Source organism: Canis lupus, chromosome 11 (genome assembly GCF_011100685.1).
Source record: "Canis lupus familiaris isolate Mischka breed German Shepherd chromosome 11, alternate assembly UU_Cfam_GSD_1.0, whole genome shotgun sequence".
Taxonomy (NCBI): Eukaryota; Metazoa; Chordata; class Mammalia; order Carnivora; family Canidae; genus Canis; species Canis lupus.
The window spans coordinates 45,467,039-45,487,675 of record NC_049232.1 but is presented as its reverse complement, the minus strand read 5'-3'; the positions used below and the strand labels follow the sequence as shown (position 1 = coordinate 45,487,675).

Genomic DNA, 20,637 nt, shown 5'->3' with positions numbered 1-20,637 from the left:
ACACAGGAGTATCGTGAAGTAATTCAAGAATCACAAGTCTGACAAATCAGAGAGGTTGTGGTAAGGAAATCCAATCTATGCTTAATGAAAATATAGAACCTCTGAATGTTTATTTTGTGGGGGCCTTTTTTTTCTGGCTGAGGTGGGGGCACCTTGGGAGATAATACAGTTGTGAGTGGTTCTGCAAGAAGAGCCTTGCTTAGCTCTTACTACTTGACACTTCTTTCAATCAGCTGCCTCTTAAGGTCTCCTATGAATACCTCTTAAGGTCTAAACAGATATCTCAAGCATGCCCTTGGAAAAGGAAACAAGGCAACCAGACTTTTACAGCTTTACCAGACCCTTTTTACTGCTTTGATATTTCTGGCAGGAAAAGGAACTGAGCCAAGGAACATCTTCAAAGGTAGTGACTCCCAGGAGGGTAGTACCAATTGGTAGTAAACGTTCATTTGGCCTTCTGATAATCACAAGCAAGGGACATTATAAAGGCAAGAGTTCTAGTACACTGTAGGGACGCAGGTTTCATCCATCCATCTACTGTTTAGCACTTTTGTTATTTCCTCCCAAGGGATATCTGCTTTTCTCTGGTTACACGGGAAGTTAAAGAAGCTGGAAAAGCAATTTTCTTTTCCTCTCCTTCTTAAGCATTTCCCTAATCTTGAGATACGGGTCCCTGCTTTGTCCTTGGCAGGGGGGATAAGGTCGGGCTGGTCAATCCCTAAGGCAGCCCTTCCCATCTCCAGTAAACTAAGGGAAAGTTCACTTTAACAAGAAGCAAATTAAAGATAGAGGCTTTTAAAAAATGAACTATAGTATCCTTTGATAAAAAAAAATTCAGGTTGAACTTATGGACTATATCAAATTTTTTCACTTTCATGTCAGTCTGGACTTCCTCTAATAGGGTGAGTTTATCTGCTGAAAATGAAAACACAGAAAATGAGATAATATTTCAGTTTGGTTAACAGTAGTTCTTCCCTGACTTTGTGCCAAACAGAATTTTAATTGATTAAAAGTCTGCCTTTCATCCATGGTATCCCATGTTGTTATCATGGTAAGAATTATGGTTTTCCAGAAAGATGTGGATATAAAACAAAAGTTAACTTTGAAAACCTCATTTTTATATTTCTCTTGTGAAAGACCTACCTAGTGTGTGTCTAAGCCTTTATTAGCAGCAGACCATAAATTCTTTGGACTCATGCTTCCTCCAAACTCTCTTGTATATCAAACTCTCTAATAGATATTACTGTCCTTCCTCTAACACAGCTTGTTTTTATGTGTAATCGCTCTGACTTGGAGGAAGACCAAACAGAACACCTCTGGTTATTATCAGATAAATTAATTCTACACAGATTGTTCCTATTTCCCTTAGGGTTATACAGTCAGTTAACTTTTTCAGAGCAATTATTCATTACAATGTATTATGAGAGAAGATACTGAGGCAGCAAAGTATAATCTACTATCTTTTAAAAGTAACTTTTTTTTAAAAGATTTTATTTATTTATTCATGAAAGTGTGTACACAGAGAGAAAGACAGGAAGAGACACAGGCAGAGGGAGAAGCAAGCTCCTCTCAGGGAGCCCAATGTGGGACTCGATCCTCGGTCTCCAGGGTCACGCCCTGGGCTGAAGGCAGCACTAAACCGTGGAGCTACCCGGGCTGCCCTAAAAGTAACTATCAAGCATTCAACTTTCATTATTATAAAGTTATAACGAATAAATATTTTTAAAATTATATTTTTATTAATAGATTTTTAAAAATATTTTATTTATTTATTCATGAGAGACAGAGAGGCAGAGACACAGGCAGAGGGAGAAGCAGGCTCCATGCAGGGAGCCGGATGTGGGACTCAATCCTGGGACTCCGGCATCACGCCTTGAGCCAAAAGCAGATACTCAACCTCTGAGCCACCCAGGCATCCCAAATAGATTTATTTTTTAGTATGAAACAGCATATCCTGCATATTAGTTAAAACACAATAAAGTTTCTAATTATACTAATGGAGGCAATTTGATTTAAAAAAACTAAAACAAATGAAGTAGTGCCCTATCAACCTGGATTAACACCTGTGTTGGTCAGAGTACAGGGAAACAAGCACTCTTACACACTGCTAATATCATGCTACCTTTCTAAAGCCATTTGGATTCTGTATACTCTGACCCAACCTTATGAGCTAGGCCCTATTATTTTATTTTATAGATGAAGAAACTAAAATTCAGAGACTGAGTAACTTCCCAAGGTCATATAATAATAATAAGTTAGTAGGGCAGTCGTGATTCCAACTCAATTACCTAATCCAAAACTTATGCTTAATTCCTACACCATAAACCTCATTCAGTAATATGGGATTTGTTTTTAGAGAATATCTGTAGAACAGAATAATATGCATCAATTTAACATGTTGTACAAGAATATATAATGACATGGACAAATGTTTGCAAAACTATAAAGCAAAAGTAAATTTAAGAATATGATCTTAGGGATCCTGGGTGGCACAGTGGTTTATTAGCGCCTGCCTTTGGCCCAGGGCGTGATCCTGGAGACCCGGGATCGAATTCCACGTCGGGCTCCCGGTGCATGGAGCCTGCTTCTCCCTCTGCCTGTGTCTCTGCCTCTCTCTCTGTCTCTCTGTGTGACTATCATAAATAAATAAAAATTTAAAAAAAAGAATATGATCTTAATTTTAATAAAAAAATATATACATAAATAAGAGATATGTATTACAGATATACAGAGGAGCAATCTAAAGAGACTGGGGACATGACAAATCTATTTTCTTCATTTTGTTATCTGTTTCCTAAATTTTCTACCTTTGCAATAAAAATTATCTTTTTGGGGGGATCCCTGGGTGGCGCAGTGGTTTGGCGCCTGCCTTTGGCCCAGGGCGCGATCCTGGAGACCCAGGGATCGAATCCCACATCGGTCTCCTGGTGCATGGAGCCTGCTTCTCCCTCTCCCTGTGTCTCTGCCATTCTCTCTCTCTCTCTGTGACTATCATAAATTAAAAAAAAAAAAATTATCTTTTGGGGCACCTGGCTGGCTCAGTTGGTGGAACATGTGAATCCTGACGTCGGACATTGCAGTCATGAATTTGAGTCCCATTTTGGGCAGAGAACTTAATTTTAAAAATTAAATTGTCCTTTTATTTTTTATTTTTTTTAGTTTTTATTTATTTATGATAGTCACACATGGAGAGAGAGAGAGAGAGAGAGGCAGAGACATAGGCAGAGGGAGAAGCAGGCTCCATGCACCGGGAGCCCGACGTGGGATTCGATCCCGGGTCTCCAGGATCGCGCCCTGGGCCAAAGGCAGGCGCTAAACCACTGCGCCACCCAGGGATCCCCAAATTGTCCTTTTAAAGATGCTTAATATCTGTTATCAAACGGTGAATCTGCAATTTCAAGACATAACCTACTTTTATTTAGAGAGATGTATGAAAATGAAAGATACATCAATATTAAAATAAATGGCAATAGTGCTCCAGTGGTCCATCTTTATTTCTTCTTACTTTAAGTCTGTTCGAATTTCCTGGCAGGGAGATAGCAAGAACCCTGGGAGCTTCTATTAATTCGTCTTTTATCTCTAGTGTGAATGGCATTACTCCATGCTCTAATCCTCTAACCCTGCACTGAATTTTACACGTTTAAATGTGGTCCAAATCAAGGACTCCCCAGTTAGTGAAAATGAGATTCAAGAACTCATGTTTATTTATTGATAAAAGATAAGGATGGGAAAAACAAGGACTTGCTAATTTTCCCATGCTGACTTTCATTAGTAAAACTACTCAGCATGTTTGTTCAGTCTGCAGCTTCTTTCCCTATGACTTACAAGATGTTGTTTTAACAGGAATGGAACTCACTGAGCAATGTGACGGACTGAGGAAGAGCCGGTTCATGCAGATAGTAGACTCCAGTCCTATCCTAGCAGAGAAATATTCTTGTTGGATTTGTTGAAAAGCTCTGAGAGGAAGGAAGAGACATTAGTGAGAATTTCCCTCAGATAACACGTTTTAGTTTAAAGAAATCCTGCTCTATTATTGTTCCACAAATATCATATATGAGTAATTTAAAACAGAGGTTGGAAACTTTGCTTTTTTAAAGAAATTTTCTTTTTTCTGCCAAGTTTCTCATTCTTATAATCCAAACACTTATGTTTATTAGATAGGTCACTCTTCCTCCTACCTTCTTTCTTGGTGAAGACTGGGTCAGATTTAGTTCAATAACAGCAGAGTTGTCTATCACACTTCCTTCCCATAGGTTAGAAGTGCTAACTGTATACAGAAGTGTATTTGAATTTTTGTTGTACTTCTAAATATTTTATGTACATGATAAATGATTTTGAACCCTAAAATTTTCAGACCAAAAAGTCTGAAGAAGATTTAAACAACTGCAATTCCAACCACTCAGGGGGAAAAATCCCCAAAACCTTAAACATATATACTCCTCCTGATCTTATTGCACATTAGCATATTAAAGGCTCTTAGCAGTCAAGAAGAAAGAAAATTATTTACCTTTGTTTAAAACCATGTTTCCCAAACTTCTTTGATCATGAATCCTTTGGTGGCATAACACCTATTAATAACCTGAAGAACTTAAGATCTGAGGAGCCCATTTTCAGAATGCCACCTTAATGACTCTATCACTTTCCAGGATCTTTAGCCATATTAGTAATCCAGAGTTAACCAAAATCAACAATGTTCACCCTTTCTCCTAATCTCACACACACTAAAGTTGAAGAGTTAATGATAAATGTTTACTTCAGGAAAGCAACATGTATGGGTAATTTACAGTATGTAAATTATATCTCAGTAAAGCCCTCCACTTTTCAAAGAAATATGCTTGTCTTTCAGGATTACTGAGATGTGGAATTACTTGATGAACATGAAATCAGAGCAAAAGGAGTATAGTTTTAAGAAATATTTTATGCTGGCCAAGATGACTCATTCCTGCCCAAAGACATCTTTAGTTATTACAACATCTCCTAGATTTACACAATATAATTCTACCTCTTCTAGTTTTTCTTTTCAAATGGTCTGGCAATGCTCACAAATTAACCTACTTACAGTCCATAAGAGTGAATATATACTCCAGAGTGACAATGAACAGCAACAGCCATTGTCTAAAACAGACTACCATAGGTGCAGCATTTCTTTTAAACTTCATGTTTTTCCTAGCATATACACGTAAGAAAATATTTGTAAAATACAAAGGTCAAAGTTTTTAATTCTGAATCTTTAGGGATAACTGATATGCAAAGAATATGAGTTAATATACTTACCTGCAACTTTATATTCCTTAGAATACATCAAATATACCCTATTTGAGAAATAAACCTCAAAACTAAACATCTGCCTTCCATTCTTTCTTTTTCTAGAAGCAAAACTTGACAAGATTGATGTAAGTGCTAAGTCAGAATCTCACTCCGTATATCCCTTCTAGAGTTGACACATTTAAAAAATGATCTCATTTGCTGCCATAGGTGGATTATACCAACTAAATCAATCTCAACGGCCACTTTTAGTTTATCTCTTGGTTGTCTGAGACATTTTTATCACTCACACAAAAAAAATACAAAAAAATGCTTTTCTGTATGCAAACTTTTTATTGAACTATTATGCTGTTTAAAGTAGTATACCTCTTCAAAGAGGTCACAAAAATTATAGTAGTTAAAAATTTTAGGTAAAACTCTTCAAGGGTATGAGATTCTTTTTCAGTCAACATACAGTTTAGCAGAAAGCATACTATTATAGAGACTTGCAGTTGGTTCAGACTCAGTTTCTGCTCATGCTATGTAGAGCGTCCACAATGCTTTTATTGTATTCTGCAATCTGCTTGGTCACATTCTTCATAATTGACTGGTAATCACTCTCTTGACTCTTGGTTGCTATGACTAATTACATGAGTTAAGGGGGAACAGTGATCAACAAAAACAGTAATCCACTTTGGCTTAGGAAGGGACCAAATCATACTGGTATTTTTCTTATGGAAAACTGAAAATGGCCAGAAAAAGAACAATTAGAATATATTTAAAAAAATATATTAACAGATTAAGATCAACTGAAATCTAAAAGGCTAAGGAAAATGTGTTTCAAAAAAAGTTCACCTACAGTATGACCTGAGCCAAAACAGAGTTAGACACTTAACTGACTGAGCTACCAATGCACCCATAATAGCTTTTTATACTTAATGTTGTGCATTTCAATCTAATTCTGGTCTGAGAACAACTGAATGTTCAGAAGAACCATGTTCTCTAGAGTACTGCAATGAATTACAGAAGTCTCTAGAATTCACTCTATTTCAAAATCCCCTACTTTGTGTTGCATAAACTAGACTGCTGGACTAAAGCATACTGAGTGAGAGTCTTTTGCTTTTAAAATGAGTAGCAACAACTGCTAGGAATAGAGCACCTGATGCATTTGATCTGGAAGTAAGCTGGGATCCATGCTGCCCTGAGCTGAAGTTCAGCAGTTTCCTGGAGGAGAATCTAAACTACCAATGAGTCAGGAACTACTTCTCCAAGCAGAGATATCCTTAAAGGGTCAAAGAAAGGAACAGAAAATAACTTTCAAAGAAGTGTTTCTTACAATTTCAAAACATATGTCCTCAAATAGGTGCTTCCTCCTATATAATCACACAAAAAGATAAAGCAAGAAGGTGGGATATAAGTGCCATCTTGGTAAAAACGTGAAGTTGAATTGGCTGAAACAGATGAGCTTGAAGGTCAAATTTCTCAAGATACTAATGTGTTTACTTCCCTTTGCTGCCCAGATATCCAAGGTACAGCACTATAAGCAACAGCAAACAATTATGCACATACATATTTCTGTAGGTATACATAATTCTCCCAATAACTCTATGAGAAAGAAATATTAAGTATATTTGAGATGATAAAGTTGAGGCTTAAACAAACTTTAACAATAATAAATTGTCCAAAGTCCATAAACTACAAGTAGTAGAGTCAACACTGAAAATTAGATCTCCTTGCTCCAAAACCTGTGCACTCAGTCACTATGCCACACTAACTTTGTATAGTCTGCTTTCTATTGTTACTTTGGTTGTGAGTGTGCATGTACACAGAACATGTGCGCGCGTACACACACACAAACACACCCTAATTATTGTAGATTGGAAACGAAGTCTCATTCATTTATTCCCCACATAGTTTAGATTGAGGTTTTGTACATATTAGGTATTTGATAAGTGTATATTAAATTTCATTTCATTTCCGTCTTTAAAACATTCTTAGGAAAAAAATCACTCTGGGTGCCTGTGTGGCTCAGTCAGTTGGGTGTCAGACTCTTGGTTTGGGCTCAGGCTGTGATCTCAGGTTCCTTGAGATGCTCTCTCCCTCTACCTACCATGCCCCCTGACAGATCTCTCTCTCTCTCTCTCTCTCTCTCAAATAAGTGAATACATTTTTAAAAAACAAAAATCACTCAGTCATTTGTTTCTTTTTAAAGGATACATTCTTTCATCACAAAATTATTTTGCTCATGGTGTTGCCACTTCCTCTCCAAATTTGTAAGCTAAAATCACAAAATAGAAATGTTAAACAGTACCCATATTCAAAACAATTATACACGTTTTTAAAGGATAAGAAAAAAAAACATTCAAAATTTTAAATCTTATCAATTCATTGCATTTTAGTTGAGATAAAGCCATGGCAGACAAAAAGGAAAATTAGAAAGGATTAAACAATAGTAAATACATTAATAAATACAATGTTGAATTTGACAACAAGTTTTACTCTATGTGTTTATCTTAATTGGAAAATACTTAACAATATTTATTATGCCGATGAACAAGCCAACTGAATGACACTTTATGATTTTTCCCTTTCTTAAAAGAACTTGAAAGAAAAGAACGGGACATGATGGGAATCTCTCCTTGAAATCTGGAAGTCTAATGCCACAAACGTGATATATATTCTAACACTGTCAAAGGTTCAACTATATAGGAGTAACTTCCTTATTTCCAGGGCTAAATTTCCTGTCTAATTCCACAAGCTGTGATAAGAGCAGAGCTGCAGTGTGAAGATTATAAGAGGGCTGGTAAAAAGCTGGCACTGTTACAATAATTTCTGCATCAACAGGAAGCTAATGTGGATATTATATTGATGGTTGCTTCCTCAGAAGACAATTTTACTGTTATAGAATTAAATTGTTTTTCTGATTTAATTAACCTTGTAACTCTGGGTTATGGTCTTTCTTTTTTAAGATGCACATAGTATTTTTCCTAGAGAAAGGACTGTCTGAAAAACGAAACATTAAAATAATGTTCTGTGTGGACATTTCTAAGAGGTAATGATCATTTTTAAGAATTTCATAACTGAAGTAGCATTAATAATATTTCTTTCTACTCTTATGTTAAAATTATTTTCAGGGCATACATTCAGTATTAATGTAGCAACCAGCCCATTGTTTCCTCTAAAGAGATATATCTAGATATTAGGATAAATCCTAACTAATTAATTATGTAAACTGTATGTGCTGTGAGTTAACACTAGTAAATCAGATCTGGCTCTCTAGATAGGAACTCAAAGTTAAGATGGACTTAAGGAAGCAGTCAGCACTTTTTGGCAATAAATCTCTAATAACCTTTTGCAAAGTCAAGTACCAAACTTTTCCCCTTTGTTTCATACAGAGAGGCCTTCTTAGAATGCAGACCTCTTAAGTACTAAATGAATAATGCTATAAAAGCAACACTGTGTTAGATGGTCAACTTCCTTCCATATTATACATCTGTATTAGTGACCTGCCTTTAAACCTCCAAGAATATCTTGAAGCATGAATCTGTTTTTTCCCTACAACTTAGTCTGTTGTGTGTTCTTTATATATTAATCCCTTACCAGATAATGATTTGAAAATATTTTCTCCCATTCAGTTTTCATTTTGTTGATTGTTTCTTTTGCTGTGCAGAAGCTTTCTAGTTTGATGTAGGCATACTTGTTTATTTTTGCCTTGTTGCTCATGCAATTGATGTCATAAGCAAAAAACTGTTGCTACGCTGATGTCAAGGAATTTTATCCCTTGTTTTCTTCTAGGAGCTTTATAGTTTGTTCCAATATAAATATGTTTAAATGATATCAAATAAATAACAGCCATTCATCAAAAAGTCTGTTATGAAAATTATTCGTAGATGTCAAAAAACAGTTTTCAAGAAAATAGTTGCAAAAACGAAAGAGACTAGATTTTATTTGATCAGTGGGGATTCCCAAAAAGCAACAAATAATACAGAGAAGGACTGTAGATTATGAGTTATGTTATGAATTCCTCTTACCTGTGTATGGTGTTAAGTATATGATTAGCACTTGATGTATGGTGTTAAGTATATGATTAGCACTTGATGTGTGAATAAACAAGGTAACCATTACCTGACTCTAAGAAATTGTGTTTGTCAAGTGTTTTCCTCCTTAAGTAATCTATTCAGTGAAAGAAGAGGGGTGATATTCCATAAGCAATATCAGCATTTTTCCCTAAGAACCACTTTTGTCTTAAGTGGCCTCATAAACTTTTTCTTAGATTTCTTCTCCAGCATCCATCCCAACTCTCAACAGCATAGGATAATTTTGTCACTCCCAAATCTAGACCTGTATATTATGAAGTGTAGATAGAATAAATGATAAATTTGGAAATGTAAATTAATGATTTCTAAGCTTTTAGTAGCTGTGACAAACTCTGATGAAACTCTACCTCTTTCAAAAAGAATATAAGGTACATCTCTGCCATGGTATGGTATGGTAAATCCATACAATAAAATAGCAGTCATAAAATATCAAAAAAGGAGTTTGCAAATACTTAAGTGACAAAATGAATCTTTAAAGACTATATGCATAGAATTTCAGTTTTTATAAAATAATATAATTAATATGGGTGTATAAGGCAAAGGAAAAAAGTTTACAAGGATATTATACCAAAATATTAACAGTGATTGTCTATCATGATCATATTACCATATAAAGAAAAGGAAGAATGCATTAATTATAAGTTGCAAATAGTTAACATATATACTAATTAGATGAGAATGATCAATTTTTATCAGACCCTAATTACTGATTTTATACATGTCACACATGCTCATTTAATCCTCCAATACTTATTGAACAGCTATTATATCCCAACCATTGGCACAGGGTGGGGAGAAAATGAATGAGACAGATATCAACTCTATCCTCTTAGAGTACTTCAATCTAGATCTCCAACATTGTTTAGGTAATTCTATCAGATAAATGATATGAAAAGGGGACTTGTCTGTGCATCCTATGTAAAATAATCAGAAATGTAAGTCAAGAAGTTCAAGGACAAGTCTGCTTTTGACAGCATTAAACAGCTTTAAAACTAAAAGTAACCTAAATGTACAATAATATGAAATTGGTTCAGTAAATTATACTAAATCCAAATATTATACATAATCATATTTTTAACAAATTTACTGACAAAGTAGTTATTAGGTATCATTAATAATGAAAAGCAAGCTTCCAAATATGTACAATATGCTACCATTTCTATAAATACATAGAAATAATGTATACATATGTATATATAAAGTATGTGTACATATAACATACATACAGACTAGAAGGACCCACACAAAAATGACAAGAATTATGTCTTCTGTGGGATATTAGTCATTAAGGTTTATTCTATTTGTGGTTTTTGTGAGTTAGCAAAGTTTCTCAATTAAAAATGCTTTATTTTTGAAATATTTAAAAGCTATTATTTTAACAGCTGAGCCCAGAACAAGGCCTAGCACCGAGTAGTCCTTCAATATAGGTTTATAAAAGAAGAGCAAAAGTAAATTCATTCTGAGTGGAGATTGTATATAATTTGGCTACCTTCAAATCCAGAAAGTCTGGAAGGATAAATAAAGCAAGTTAAAAAAATTGTTTTGGGATAGAAATATACATTAAGAACACAAGACAGATAGTCTAAAAACAGAAATAAATTTCAGTCTTTGCTTTTTCTTTTTACCTGAGAATGTGTCTCATTTTCTTGCAACTGTGTTTTTAATGTCTCATATTCTATGTTTAGCTTCTCTGTTATTTTCTTAAAGGCATTTCTGCGGGTTGTTAATACTGTTCTCTCCTGATGTAATTTCTAGATAGGTCCAAATAGAAGTAAATAACAGAGCTTAGCAAATATCTAGTTAGCCAATATAAATCATTTTTAACTTAAATAATTTCAACATTGTTCTGGTAAAATTCTACCAAGACTATACTCCAAAGCCTGTTTGTAAAAATTATCTTTTGAGTTATAATAAGCTAAATTAGCATTAACTGAATTAATAACACTATTCAGGCTAAATTAGTATTAATTGTGTTAATAATTATATTAAGGCTGCTATATATGTGTTCCTATCCAAACAAATTTGCTTTAAATTAATCTAAATGGCAATGAAAAACCACTGATGAATAAGTATTAAGGAGGGAAATTTCATAATCAAACATGCATTTAACAAAGTTCAGATTTGTTGAAATGCTCTTGCTTTTCCTTTCTTTTCACCTTTTGTTTAAAACTTACATCTCTCTAAATTCCTCCTACATACATAAACATCTTAGCTTATATATCAAATAATCAACTGAAAATAAATTCTATGAACTACATATATATTAAATTTGATCAAGAAAATACAATTCGAATTTTAATTCTGTAAGACTGTTATCATTTACCTTTTTCTTTTCTTCACCTGCTGATTTTAAAGCTGGCAAATCATTGTATGTCTCCAGGTCAGTTGTCATTTGCTTAATTTTGTTTTTCAGAGAATGCTGTTCCTCAGTCATCTTACTTTCCAGAAGTTCCATTTTCTGTAGATCCAACTGTAGACGTTGACTATCTGAAACACAAGAAAATTCAAGAAGTCAAAACTTTATTCCTTTCACAAATAGAAATGCGATGCTACCATTAAAAATCATGTTTTATAAGAGTACCTGCAAAAGAAACAAGTTTCATTGAAACCAGTGAGACAATACAAAGATAAATTAAGAAAAAAAAATATTCATCCTCCAGGTAATCAATATAACCTGATATATATCAGCCAAATTTGTCTCCATGCTCATACAAACATTTAAGAACACACAGGTATTTTTTTTCTTACTTAATAATATGTATTATGAGATAAAGACCCACTATTTTTAATAGGGGTATGAAAGCAAATTATGAAACATATATATATTTTTTGAGCAAAACTGTATGACTATACATGTAGTCAAATCTCATTATTCACAGTAGTTATATTCTATAAAGTCACTGTAAATACTGAGTTAGCAAATACTAAACTATTGCTACTAGCGGAGATATGGGGTTAGGTTCCTAAAAGCCTCTGGTCACAATATTTTCATCAATCAACTAACACATAATCTTGTTTTATGTGGGTTTCTGTTTAAACACACCGTATTTAATATATATTTTTCAGTCATTATTAACCCTGAACTCAAGGCCAACTTATGCCTGAATGAAACTAATCTAACACACATTTTCTCTGCAAGGAACACTGCAGCCTTCTTGGGCCTAGGAACACAAGCCAACACTTCAATATGCTTGGGAGACTTTTTTTTTTTTTAAGATTTTATTTATTCATTCATGAGAGACACTGAAAGAGAAGCAGAGACAGGGAGAGGGAGAAGCAGGCTCCCTGTAGCGAGCATGATGCAGAACCCGATCCCAGGACCTCGGGGATCATGACCTGAGCCAAAGGCAGATGCTCAACCACTAAGCCACCCAGGTGCCTCTGTTTGGGAGCCATTTTATACAGCAAAATCACCAACAAAAAGTACAAAAATGTGGGAAAAACTAGCACTAAATATGCCACAAAAAGGATACTTGTTAATAGAATGAGGACTAAAACAAGAAGACAGAGTTGCCCTATGTGATCTCTGCTGCAAATGCATGTCAGGCAATTCACCTTTTTGACTCTGCACATATCCACAAATGACTATGAAAGTGCTACAAGTACTGATTTTGGGATTACAAATTAATTATGGTGAGTAGGCAAATTTACAAATAGGAATCCATGAATAGGGCAGCCCCGGTGGCGCAGCGGTTTAGTGCCGCCTGCAGCCCAGGGCGTGATCCTGGAGACCTGAGATCGAGTCCCACGTCGGGCTCTCTGCATGGTGCCTGCTTCTCCCTCTGCCTGTGTCTCTGCCTCTCTCTCTAGCTGTGTCTCTATGAATAAATAAATAAAATCTTTAAAAAGAAAAAAAGAATCCATGAATAACGAGGACTGACTACATATATGTGTGTGTATGTGTAGGAGGGAGTGTGCGCGTCTCATACTTTGTTTTAAAAGTGTTGAGCATCTACCATGTGCTAAGTGCCTAGAATATAATGGAAATCAACAGAGACATTGTTTTTGCTCAAGTAGCTATATTCTAGAGGTAGAACCAGAAAATTAGATACGCATTTACAATAAATTGGATAACTACTATGAAAATAGTAATAAAGGGTGCTATGAGAACATGTGGTACTGGTCAAGAGAGCTCTCTAAAGACATACCTTTTAACTGAGTAAGGCCTTAATTAAAGATTAGGAATCAACCAAACCAAGGAGAAAGTAATTGTGTTCCAGAGAATACAATCAACATGCGCAAAGTCTAGAGGTAAGAAAGCATGATACATCTGTGCAAATAACATAAGTTCAGTATGACTAGAACCCAAAGGTCAATGTAGGGAGAATTTCAGTTCATGGAGGGCTTTTGTAATGAAAATGGGGGGATCCCTGGGTGGCGCAGCGGTTTGGCGCCTGCCTTTGGCCCAGGGCGCGATCCTGGAGACCCGGGATCGAATCCCACGTCGGGCTCCCGGTGCATGGAGCCTGCTTCTCCCTCTGCCTGTGTCTCTGCCTCTCTCTCTTTCTCTCTCTGTGACTATCATAAATTAAAAAAAAAAAAAAAAAAAAAAAAAAGAAAAAAAAATGGGGAGTTGGAACTTTATCCTAAGGGCTATATTAAGTAATTGATGTAAAATCCATTAGTGTGGCATAATTAAATTTTAGAAAGTTCACCCTGGTTTCAATGAGGGCAACTAATTGGAAAAGCATTACTACATGCAGGAAGACCAGTTAAATGTTGATTCAGTGATCTACATCAGAAATTGTAGACTGGTATAGTCACTTTGGGCTTTTTTTTATCATTAACATTATTTATTAAGTGCTTTCCATGTGCTAGGCATAGGGGATACAGCAATGAACAAAGCATATGAGATCCCTATCATTACAGAACCTATACTCCAGTGGAACACAACTATATATATGAAATCTAAAGTTATATAACACAGAAATAAATGAGGGAAAAAATGCAGGAGATGTGGAGGGACTCAGGAGATATCAGGGATTTGGGGTTAACTAAATAGGCAACTGACCAGATACAGTAGTTGAGCAAAAAGAGTCAATGCAGAGTCCCATTTCCAACTTGAGTAAAAGAGTAGATGACACGGAGGCAGAGGGAGGTACCAACTTTTGTTTGTAGGAGGGAATGATATGGGGTTTAAGTCAACTTAGGATATGTTCTCTGAATTACCTCAGAAGCACCCAAATAGTAAACAGGCCCATGTATAGATATATGGGTCTGAAGTCCTGAGAGAAATTTGAAGATACAGATTTTGAAATCATCAACATAGAGACAGAACGTGAAACTATGGGGATGGCTGAAATCATCAAGAGAAAAGAATTCATGATAGAAACTATAAGAATAACAAAATTTTAAAGAATAAACTGACATGGAGGATCCCATAAAGGAGAATAAGAAATGACTACAGAAATAAAAGAAAAATCAGAAACGATGGTGAAAAGTCATTTTAAGAACAAAGGAGTGATGTGTAAAGCAGAATACTACTTAGGGATTTAAAAAAAAAATATCGCAAAATACAAGTTGGACTTACTGTCCAGAAAAACCTTGATATATTTCTTGAGAACAGATTTTTTTTTAAAGATTTTTTAAATTTTTATTTATTTATGATAGTCACACAGAGAGAGAGAGAGAGGCAGAGACACAGGCAGAGGGAGAAGCAGGCTCCATGCATCGGGAGCCCGATGTGGGATTCGATCCCAGGGTCTCCAGGATCGCGCCCTGGGCCAAAGGCAGGCGCTAAACCGCTGCGCCACCCAGGGATCCCGAGAACAGATTTCATAGGAAAAAAAATGAGAGCAAGAGTGAGAGGAAGGCTTTTGAAAATTTGGATGTGAAACCCCTGAAAGGGAGGGATGATAGCTGGGAAGACAATACTTGGAAGAGGCTTTTAGGACTTTATTTTTTTAAAGATTGATTGATTGATTCATGAAAGAGAGAGAGAGAGAGAGAGAGAGAGGCAGAGACACAGGCAGAGGGAGAAGCAGGCTCCATGCAGGGAGCCTGACTTGATCAGGCTAGATCGAGGGACTCAATCCCAGGTCTCTAGGATCACGCCCTGGGCTGAAAGCGGTACTAAACCGCTGAGCCACCCGGGCTGCCCTAGGATTTTTTTTCCAAGATGAAATATAAAAAAAAGATTGGTGAAGATATTGGCAAATGAATGTATCTGCTAAAGGGTTAGTATCCAAAATAAATAAACAACTGATACAACTCAACACCAAAACCCCTCAAATAACCCAATAAAAATGGCCAGAAGACTTGAACAGACATTTCTTGAAAGAAGACATATGATAATCAACAGACACATGAAAAGATGCTCAACATCACTCACCATCAGAGAAATGCAAAAACTACAATGACAGAATGGCTAAAATAAAAAACATAAGAAACAAGTGTTGGTGGGGATGTGGAGGAAAAAGAACCCTTCTGCACTATGTGTGGGAATGCAAACTGGTACAGCCACTGTGGAAAACAGTATGAAAGTTCCTCAAAAAGTTAAAAATAGAACTATCCTATAATCCAGTAATCGCACTACTGCGTACTTATAAAAAAAACAAACAAACCAGTAATCCAAAGAGATACATGCATTCTTATGGATACTAAAATTGAACTGAAATATATGTATCATGCACATCCAGATGAAGATATTTGAATTCAAACCTGCCTAAGCTAGTTTCCTATGTTCCCAGGGCTAGGTATGGTAATAATCCTAAACATCCTGTAGTTACTTATTTATAGACAGAGGCATGTAGTGATACATTTTCATCTTTGAACATGTTGCTTTCACTTTACTTCTATTTTAAAGTAGGGATATGAATAGCCTCAGAAAAATGTGGTGTTTCATTAAAGGCAAACAATGAAGATTTTCCTTTTATAACTTAGAGATTTAGGGGTAACATAAAAAAAATTTAATCTTATAGTAGGATATATTATTCCCTGTATATATGTATTTTCTCTGGTATTTTTCATTGTTTTTTCTTTATGTTGCATTTTAGCAATTTAACTGGGATTTGCTTAGGTAAGGGATTTTTATATCAATCCTGTTTGGAATTCAAGAGCTTCTTATATCTGTCAAATCTGGTTTTTCATCAACTCTGGGAAATTTTCAGCCATTATTATTTCTTCAACTATCTTTTCTCCCTCATTCTATGTGCCTCCACTCCTTCTGGGACTCCAATTATATATATGTCAGATTGCCTGAAACTGTCCCACAGAACATTTAGGTTCTGTTCATTTTTATTTCTTCTCCAGATTATATCATTTTTATTGATCTTCAAGTTCATGGACCCTTTATCTGCTGTCTTCAATCTTCTATTAAGGTCATTCTGTGAATTTTTCATTTTAGGTATATTTTCAATGCTAGGATTTCTACCTGATTCTCTTTTGTAATTTTTATTTTTCTGTGAGATTCTCCATCTGTTCATTTGTTATTTTATTTTCCTTTAATCCCTTAAATATGTTTTTATGCATTTAAAGTCTTCTGTTCATTTCAACATCTGGATTATCTCAGGTCAATGTTTATTGACTGCTTTTCACCTTGACTCACATTTTCCTATTTCCTCACATGGCTAATGAATTTTTATATTATAATTGACACTTTAAATGATATGCTGTAGAGATTCTGGATTATATTGTATTCCTTTAAAAACTGTTGATTTATATTAAGTGAGGAATAAACTTTACTGAACTAAAACTCTAAAACTTTTCTCCTTTGGAGTAGGCAGTATGCAAAATCTCTGTATTCAGCTTTTTCAACTTTTAATTGCTGCTTTTTCCTAGGTTCCCTAAAGTTACCTAATGCTTACATAGTTCACTGGTCAGATTAGGATCTAAATAGAGTTTATGCATGGATTTTGGCACTTAGTTGCCCTCTTACCAGGAATGTCTCCCTCTATGTGGGCAGGCAATAACTTGGCTGCTTCTTATAAAATTTAGCAAAATTTACTTGGAATTGAGTTTTATTATTTATACAGATTATCTACAGGAAAAATCAAATATAAAGCTGCTATTAAATGCTTCCATCTATGAAACCAGAATTATGGATTAAAATATAGGTAGAAGGTGAGATATAGTAAAAATAAAACGTTCAAAAACTGAATGACTTCTTAGGTATAACAATTATCATAAAGATTAAAATATCAAAGTTTTTTTTAAGGATTCAAAGGATAGTGATTTTTTTTTTTTTTCAAAGGATAGTGATTTAAGAAAGAAAGTTTTTACCAACCAAATTGAAATTGGTATGGTTAAACTTGAACATTTCCTTTTGTCCCTTTAAGAGTATTACAATTCAACCATATTGACATATATGTTCTTAAGAATATTATGGATATCTGGATTTAAATGTTGTTGAGTGGGTTTTGTTTTGTTGGATTCATATCTCAACTAGGGTTGGAAACCATTAAAATGAAAATCAAAGTGCTAAATCAAAGTCACTGAGGCTTATGGTTTTTCAATGCTCCAAAAAGGAAATGTACATAGCTTGTATAAATTTTGACTGTTCTGTGAAAATGCTACTGAACTCTAAGTTTAATTTGAAGATATATTAGGGACATACATTTAGGAGTCATACTAAATGTTTTTCCTAGAGAAAGGGAGAAAATGGTTGGTTGGTATAGGGTAAAGTTTATCTTCCTTTAACAGCAGGTCCCCTTGAAAAGCTAAAAACTTCTCCAAGGGAAGAGACAGGAAGAGGATGCAGACAAGTTCCTTCTGATATGCTATGAAGTTGCAAAGTTTACTAAGCAGTGTGTACATAGTAGCAAAATCTCAGAAGGAACCACTTTGACATGGGGAAATGTTTCTGAAATATTCTGCCATCAGTGCATTTGTTTATTCCCTGGAGTTTCCTTTCCAAAAATATAAATAAAAACTATTGCTGACAGATTCCTTGCCTCTTTACTCATGTAGTACACTAGCGTTTCACAATCTTTTTTCCCCCATTACTGTCGCCCTAAGGAGCCTTTTGTAGACTATGTTTTTCCTAATCACCACCCTCCCATGAAACTTTTATATTACAGATATAATGTATATCTGTCTATGTATAGTGATCATTGCGGGGGGGGGGGGGCACAAACCATTATAATCAAGATATTTTTACTCTCCGCCCAAGAAATAATTTTGTCCCATTAAGAAACAGAGTACACTAAGAAAAGCAAGTGATTTATAATTAGAAACCCAAAAGCCAAAAGGGAGGCAAAATTCACAAGTGGAAATGTAAAATTCATGGTCTCTGAAAGGTGAACAAGAATATTATAGACTTCTGATGGTGATTTCTAGATACAAGAAATTTTTGATGGTGGATGGTGTTAAGAAAGAGAAAAAATAATTTATATGCTTAGTTTAAATTAAAACTTAAAAATAATTGAGTAAATGAAATTAATTGTAGGGGCCAGAAAATTCAGACCTTAATAAGGAATATTTTCAGTAAAATCTTTATCATAGTAATAAACTTGAATAAAATTAAGTCAGTTCTCAGTCTTTTCAACCCTATGTCACTGCAGAAAATATAATGAGTAGTTTTTAAAAGGAAACATTAAACACAAAATATAAAAATATGAAAGGAATTCAAAGTCCTTATAATTGAATTCATTTCCTGGTATTGATATTTACCTCTTAAAAAAATATGTTTTTCAACAGCCATTATATAAAGACAGCTTAGAGGAGGCAAAAACTTTCTAAATTAAAATTGACTTTAGATAAATGAAAACCTTAAAACTACCATCTAAAACACAAAACAGAGATTTCCTAGATGGAATAATTAAAGATAAAATGCTTTAGCTTTATAGAAAGAAGAAAATAAAGATGTAAAAATACTCATATTTGAAGAGGTCTCAAAGAAATATTTGCACACCCATTTCATTCCAGCGTGAATTACAATAACGGAGAAGTAAAAACATCCTAAATGTCCATCAACAAATGAATAAAAAAATGTAGTACATAGATACTATAGAATATTATTTAGCCTTAAGAAAAAAAATACTGTCACATATTACACCACTGATGAACCTCAAGGACATTATGGTAAGTAAAATATCCATTCACAAGAAGACAGATATTGCATGATTCCACTCATGAAGTATTTAGAGTAGTCAAACTCATAGAAACAGAAAGTAGAATGTGGTTAGCAGAGGAGAGAAGTGAGAGGGAAATGGATAGTTCTTCAATAGTATAAGTTTCAGTTTTGCAAGATGAAAAAGTTCTAGACATCTGCTGCCCAACATTGTGTGTATAGTTAATGGCTAAGATGATAAATTTTGTTATGTGTTTTTTATCACAATTTAAAAAATTCTGATAGTCAAACCAGTAGTAGATATAAATCAAATTTAGAATGTACTTTTTCTAGTTGTTTAGCAGAGAACTCAGATATATATATATATATATAAAACTACAGCAAACTCTAAATAAATCTGGGCAGATAAAATATACTTAAATGTATAAAATAATCATTAGCCACTTATATCATCAACCTGAATTCAACTGTATATTAATAACATTTAGCATGGATTTATAGGTCTACAAATGTATAAATATAAAACTCCTAGGTAATTGTTTTAGAATGCAGAATTCTTCGGATTTTACAAAAGTAATATAGCACATATATTGATTATAATATAACTCCCACAGCAGGGTCTAAGGGAGCATCCTGTCATCAAGTACATGACTATTTCTGCAGCAAAAATTATGAACAGTCACATTAGGAAAGATAATTAAAACCTCATGTCAGTTCAGGTCAGGTTTTGGGATTTCAGATAAATGAATATTATTGGACCCATTATTCTATTTCAAGAATCTCAACATTTTGAAGTTAGCAAGTATTCTTATTCCTCATAATTTCACTAATTGCCAGTTTAATTCCAAGTAGACAAAAACAACAACAACAAAAAACATAGCTGATTCAATACCACCACACACAAGCATTAAAAAAAGACCGAAAGGTAGAAACCATCAGTTCAAGAACCAAAGATTCTATACAAATTTTGACTTTATCCTAAACTTTTTTCCTTTTGAGTCTAGCTTTTTAAGCTCTATTTTGTGTATTTGTTTTTAATATCTATACTGTCCAAATGGCAGCCATTAGCCACTTAAGGCTTTTGAACACCTAACTATGTCTAGATCCAAGCTGAGATGGACTGTAACTGCAAAATCTCATTGATCATTTTTGTACTGATTACATGTTTAAATAATAATCTTTTGGATAAACTGGGTTAAGTAAAATATATTATTAAAATTCACCTGTTTGTTTACTTTTATAACACACCATGAGGAAATTTAAAATTATGTGTGGGGCTGGCATTAC

At 34.4% G+C, this 20,637-nt stretch overlaps 1 protein-coding gene across 4 annotated transcripts in view; it reads right to left on the bottom strand.

Annotated features, from left to right (window-relative positions):
• Positions 1–5,578: 5,578 nt before the first annotated feature.
• The window catches only part of IFT74 (intraflagellar transport 74), an 84,579-nt gene continuing 69,520 nt past the window's right edge, over positions 5,579–20,637 (bottom strand). For all 4 annotated transcript variants that reach the window (XR_005366896.1, XM_038552564.1, XM_038552563.1 and 1 more), the window contains exons 17-20: positions 11,665–11,828; positions 10,967–11,092; positions 7,462–7,522; positions 5,579–5,886 (exon numbers count right to left, since the gene is read on the bottom strand). Coding sequence is in view for 3 of the 4 variants with exons in the window: in XM_038552564.1 (XP_038408492.1) it covers positions 5,768–5,886; positions 7,462–7,522; positions 10,967–11,092; positions 11,665–11,828 (470 nt within the window). In the remaining variant the exon portion in view is untranslated. The remainder of the gene's footprint in view (positions 5,887–7,461; positions 7,523–10,966; positions 11,093–11,664; positions 11,829–20,637) is intronic.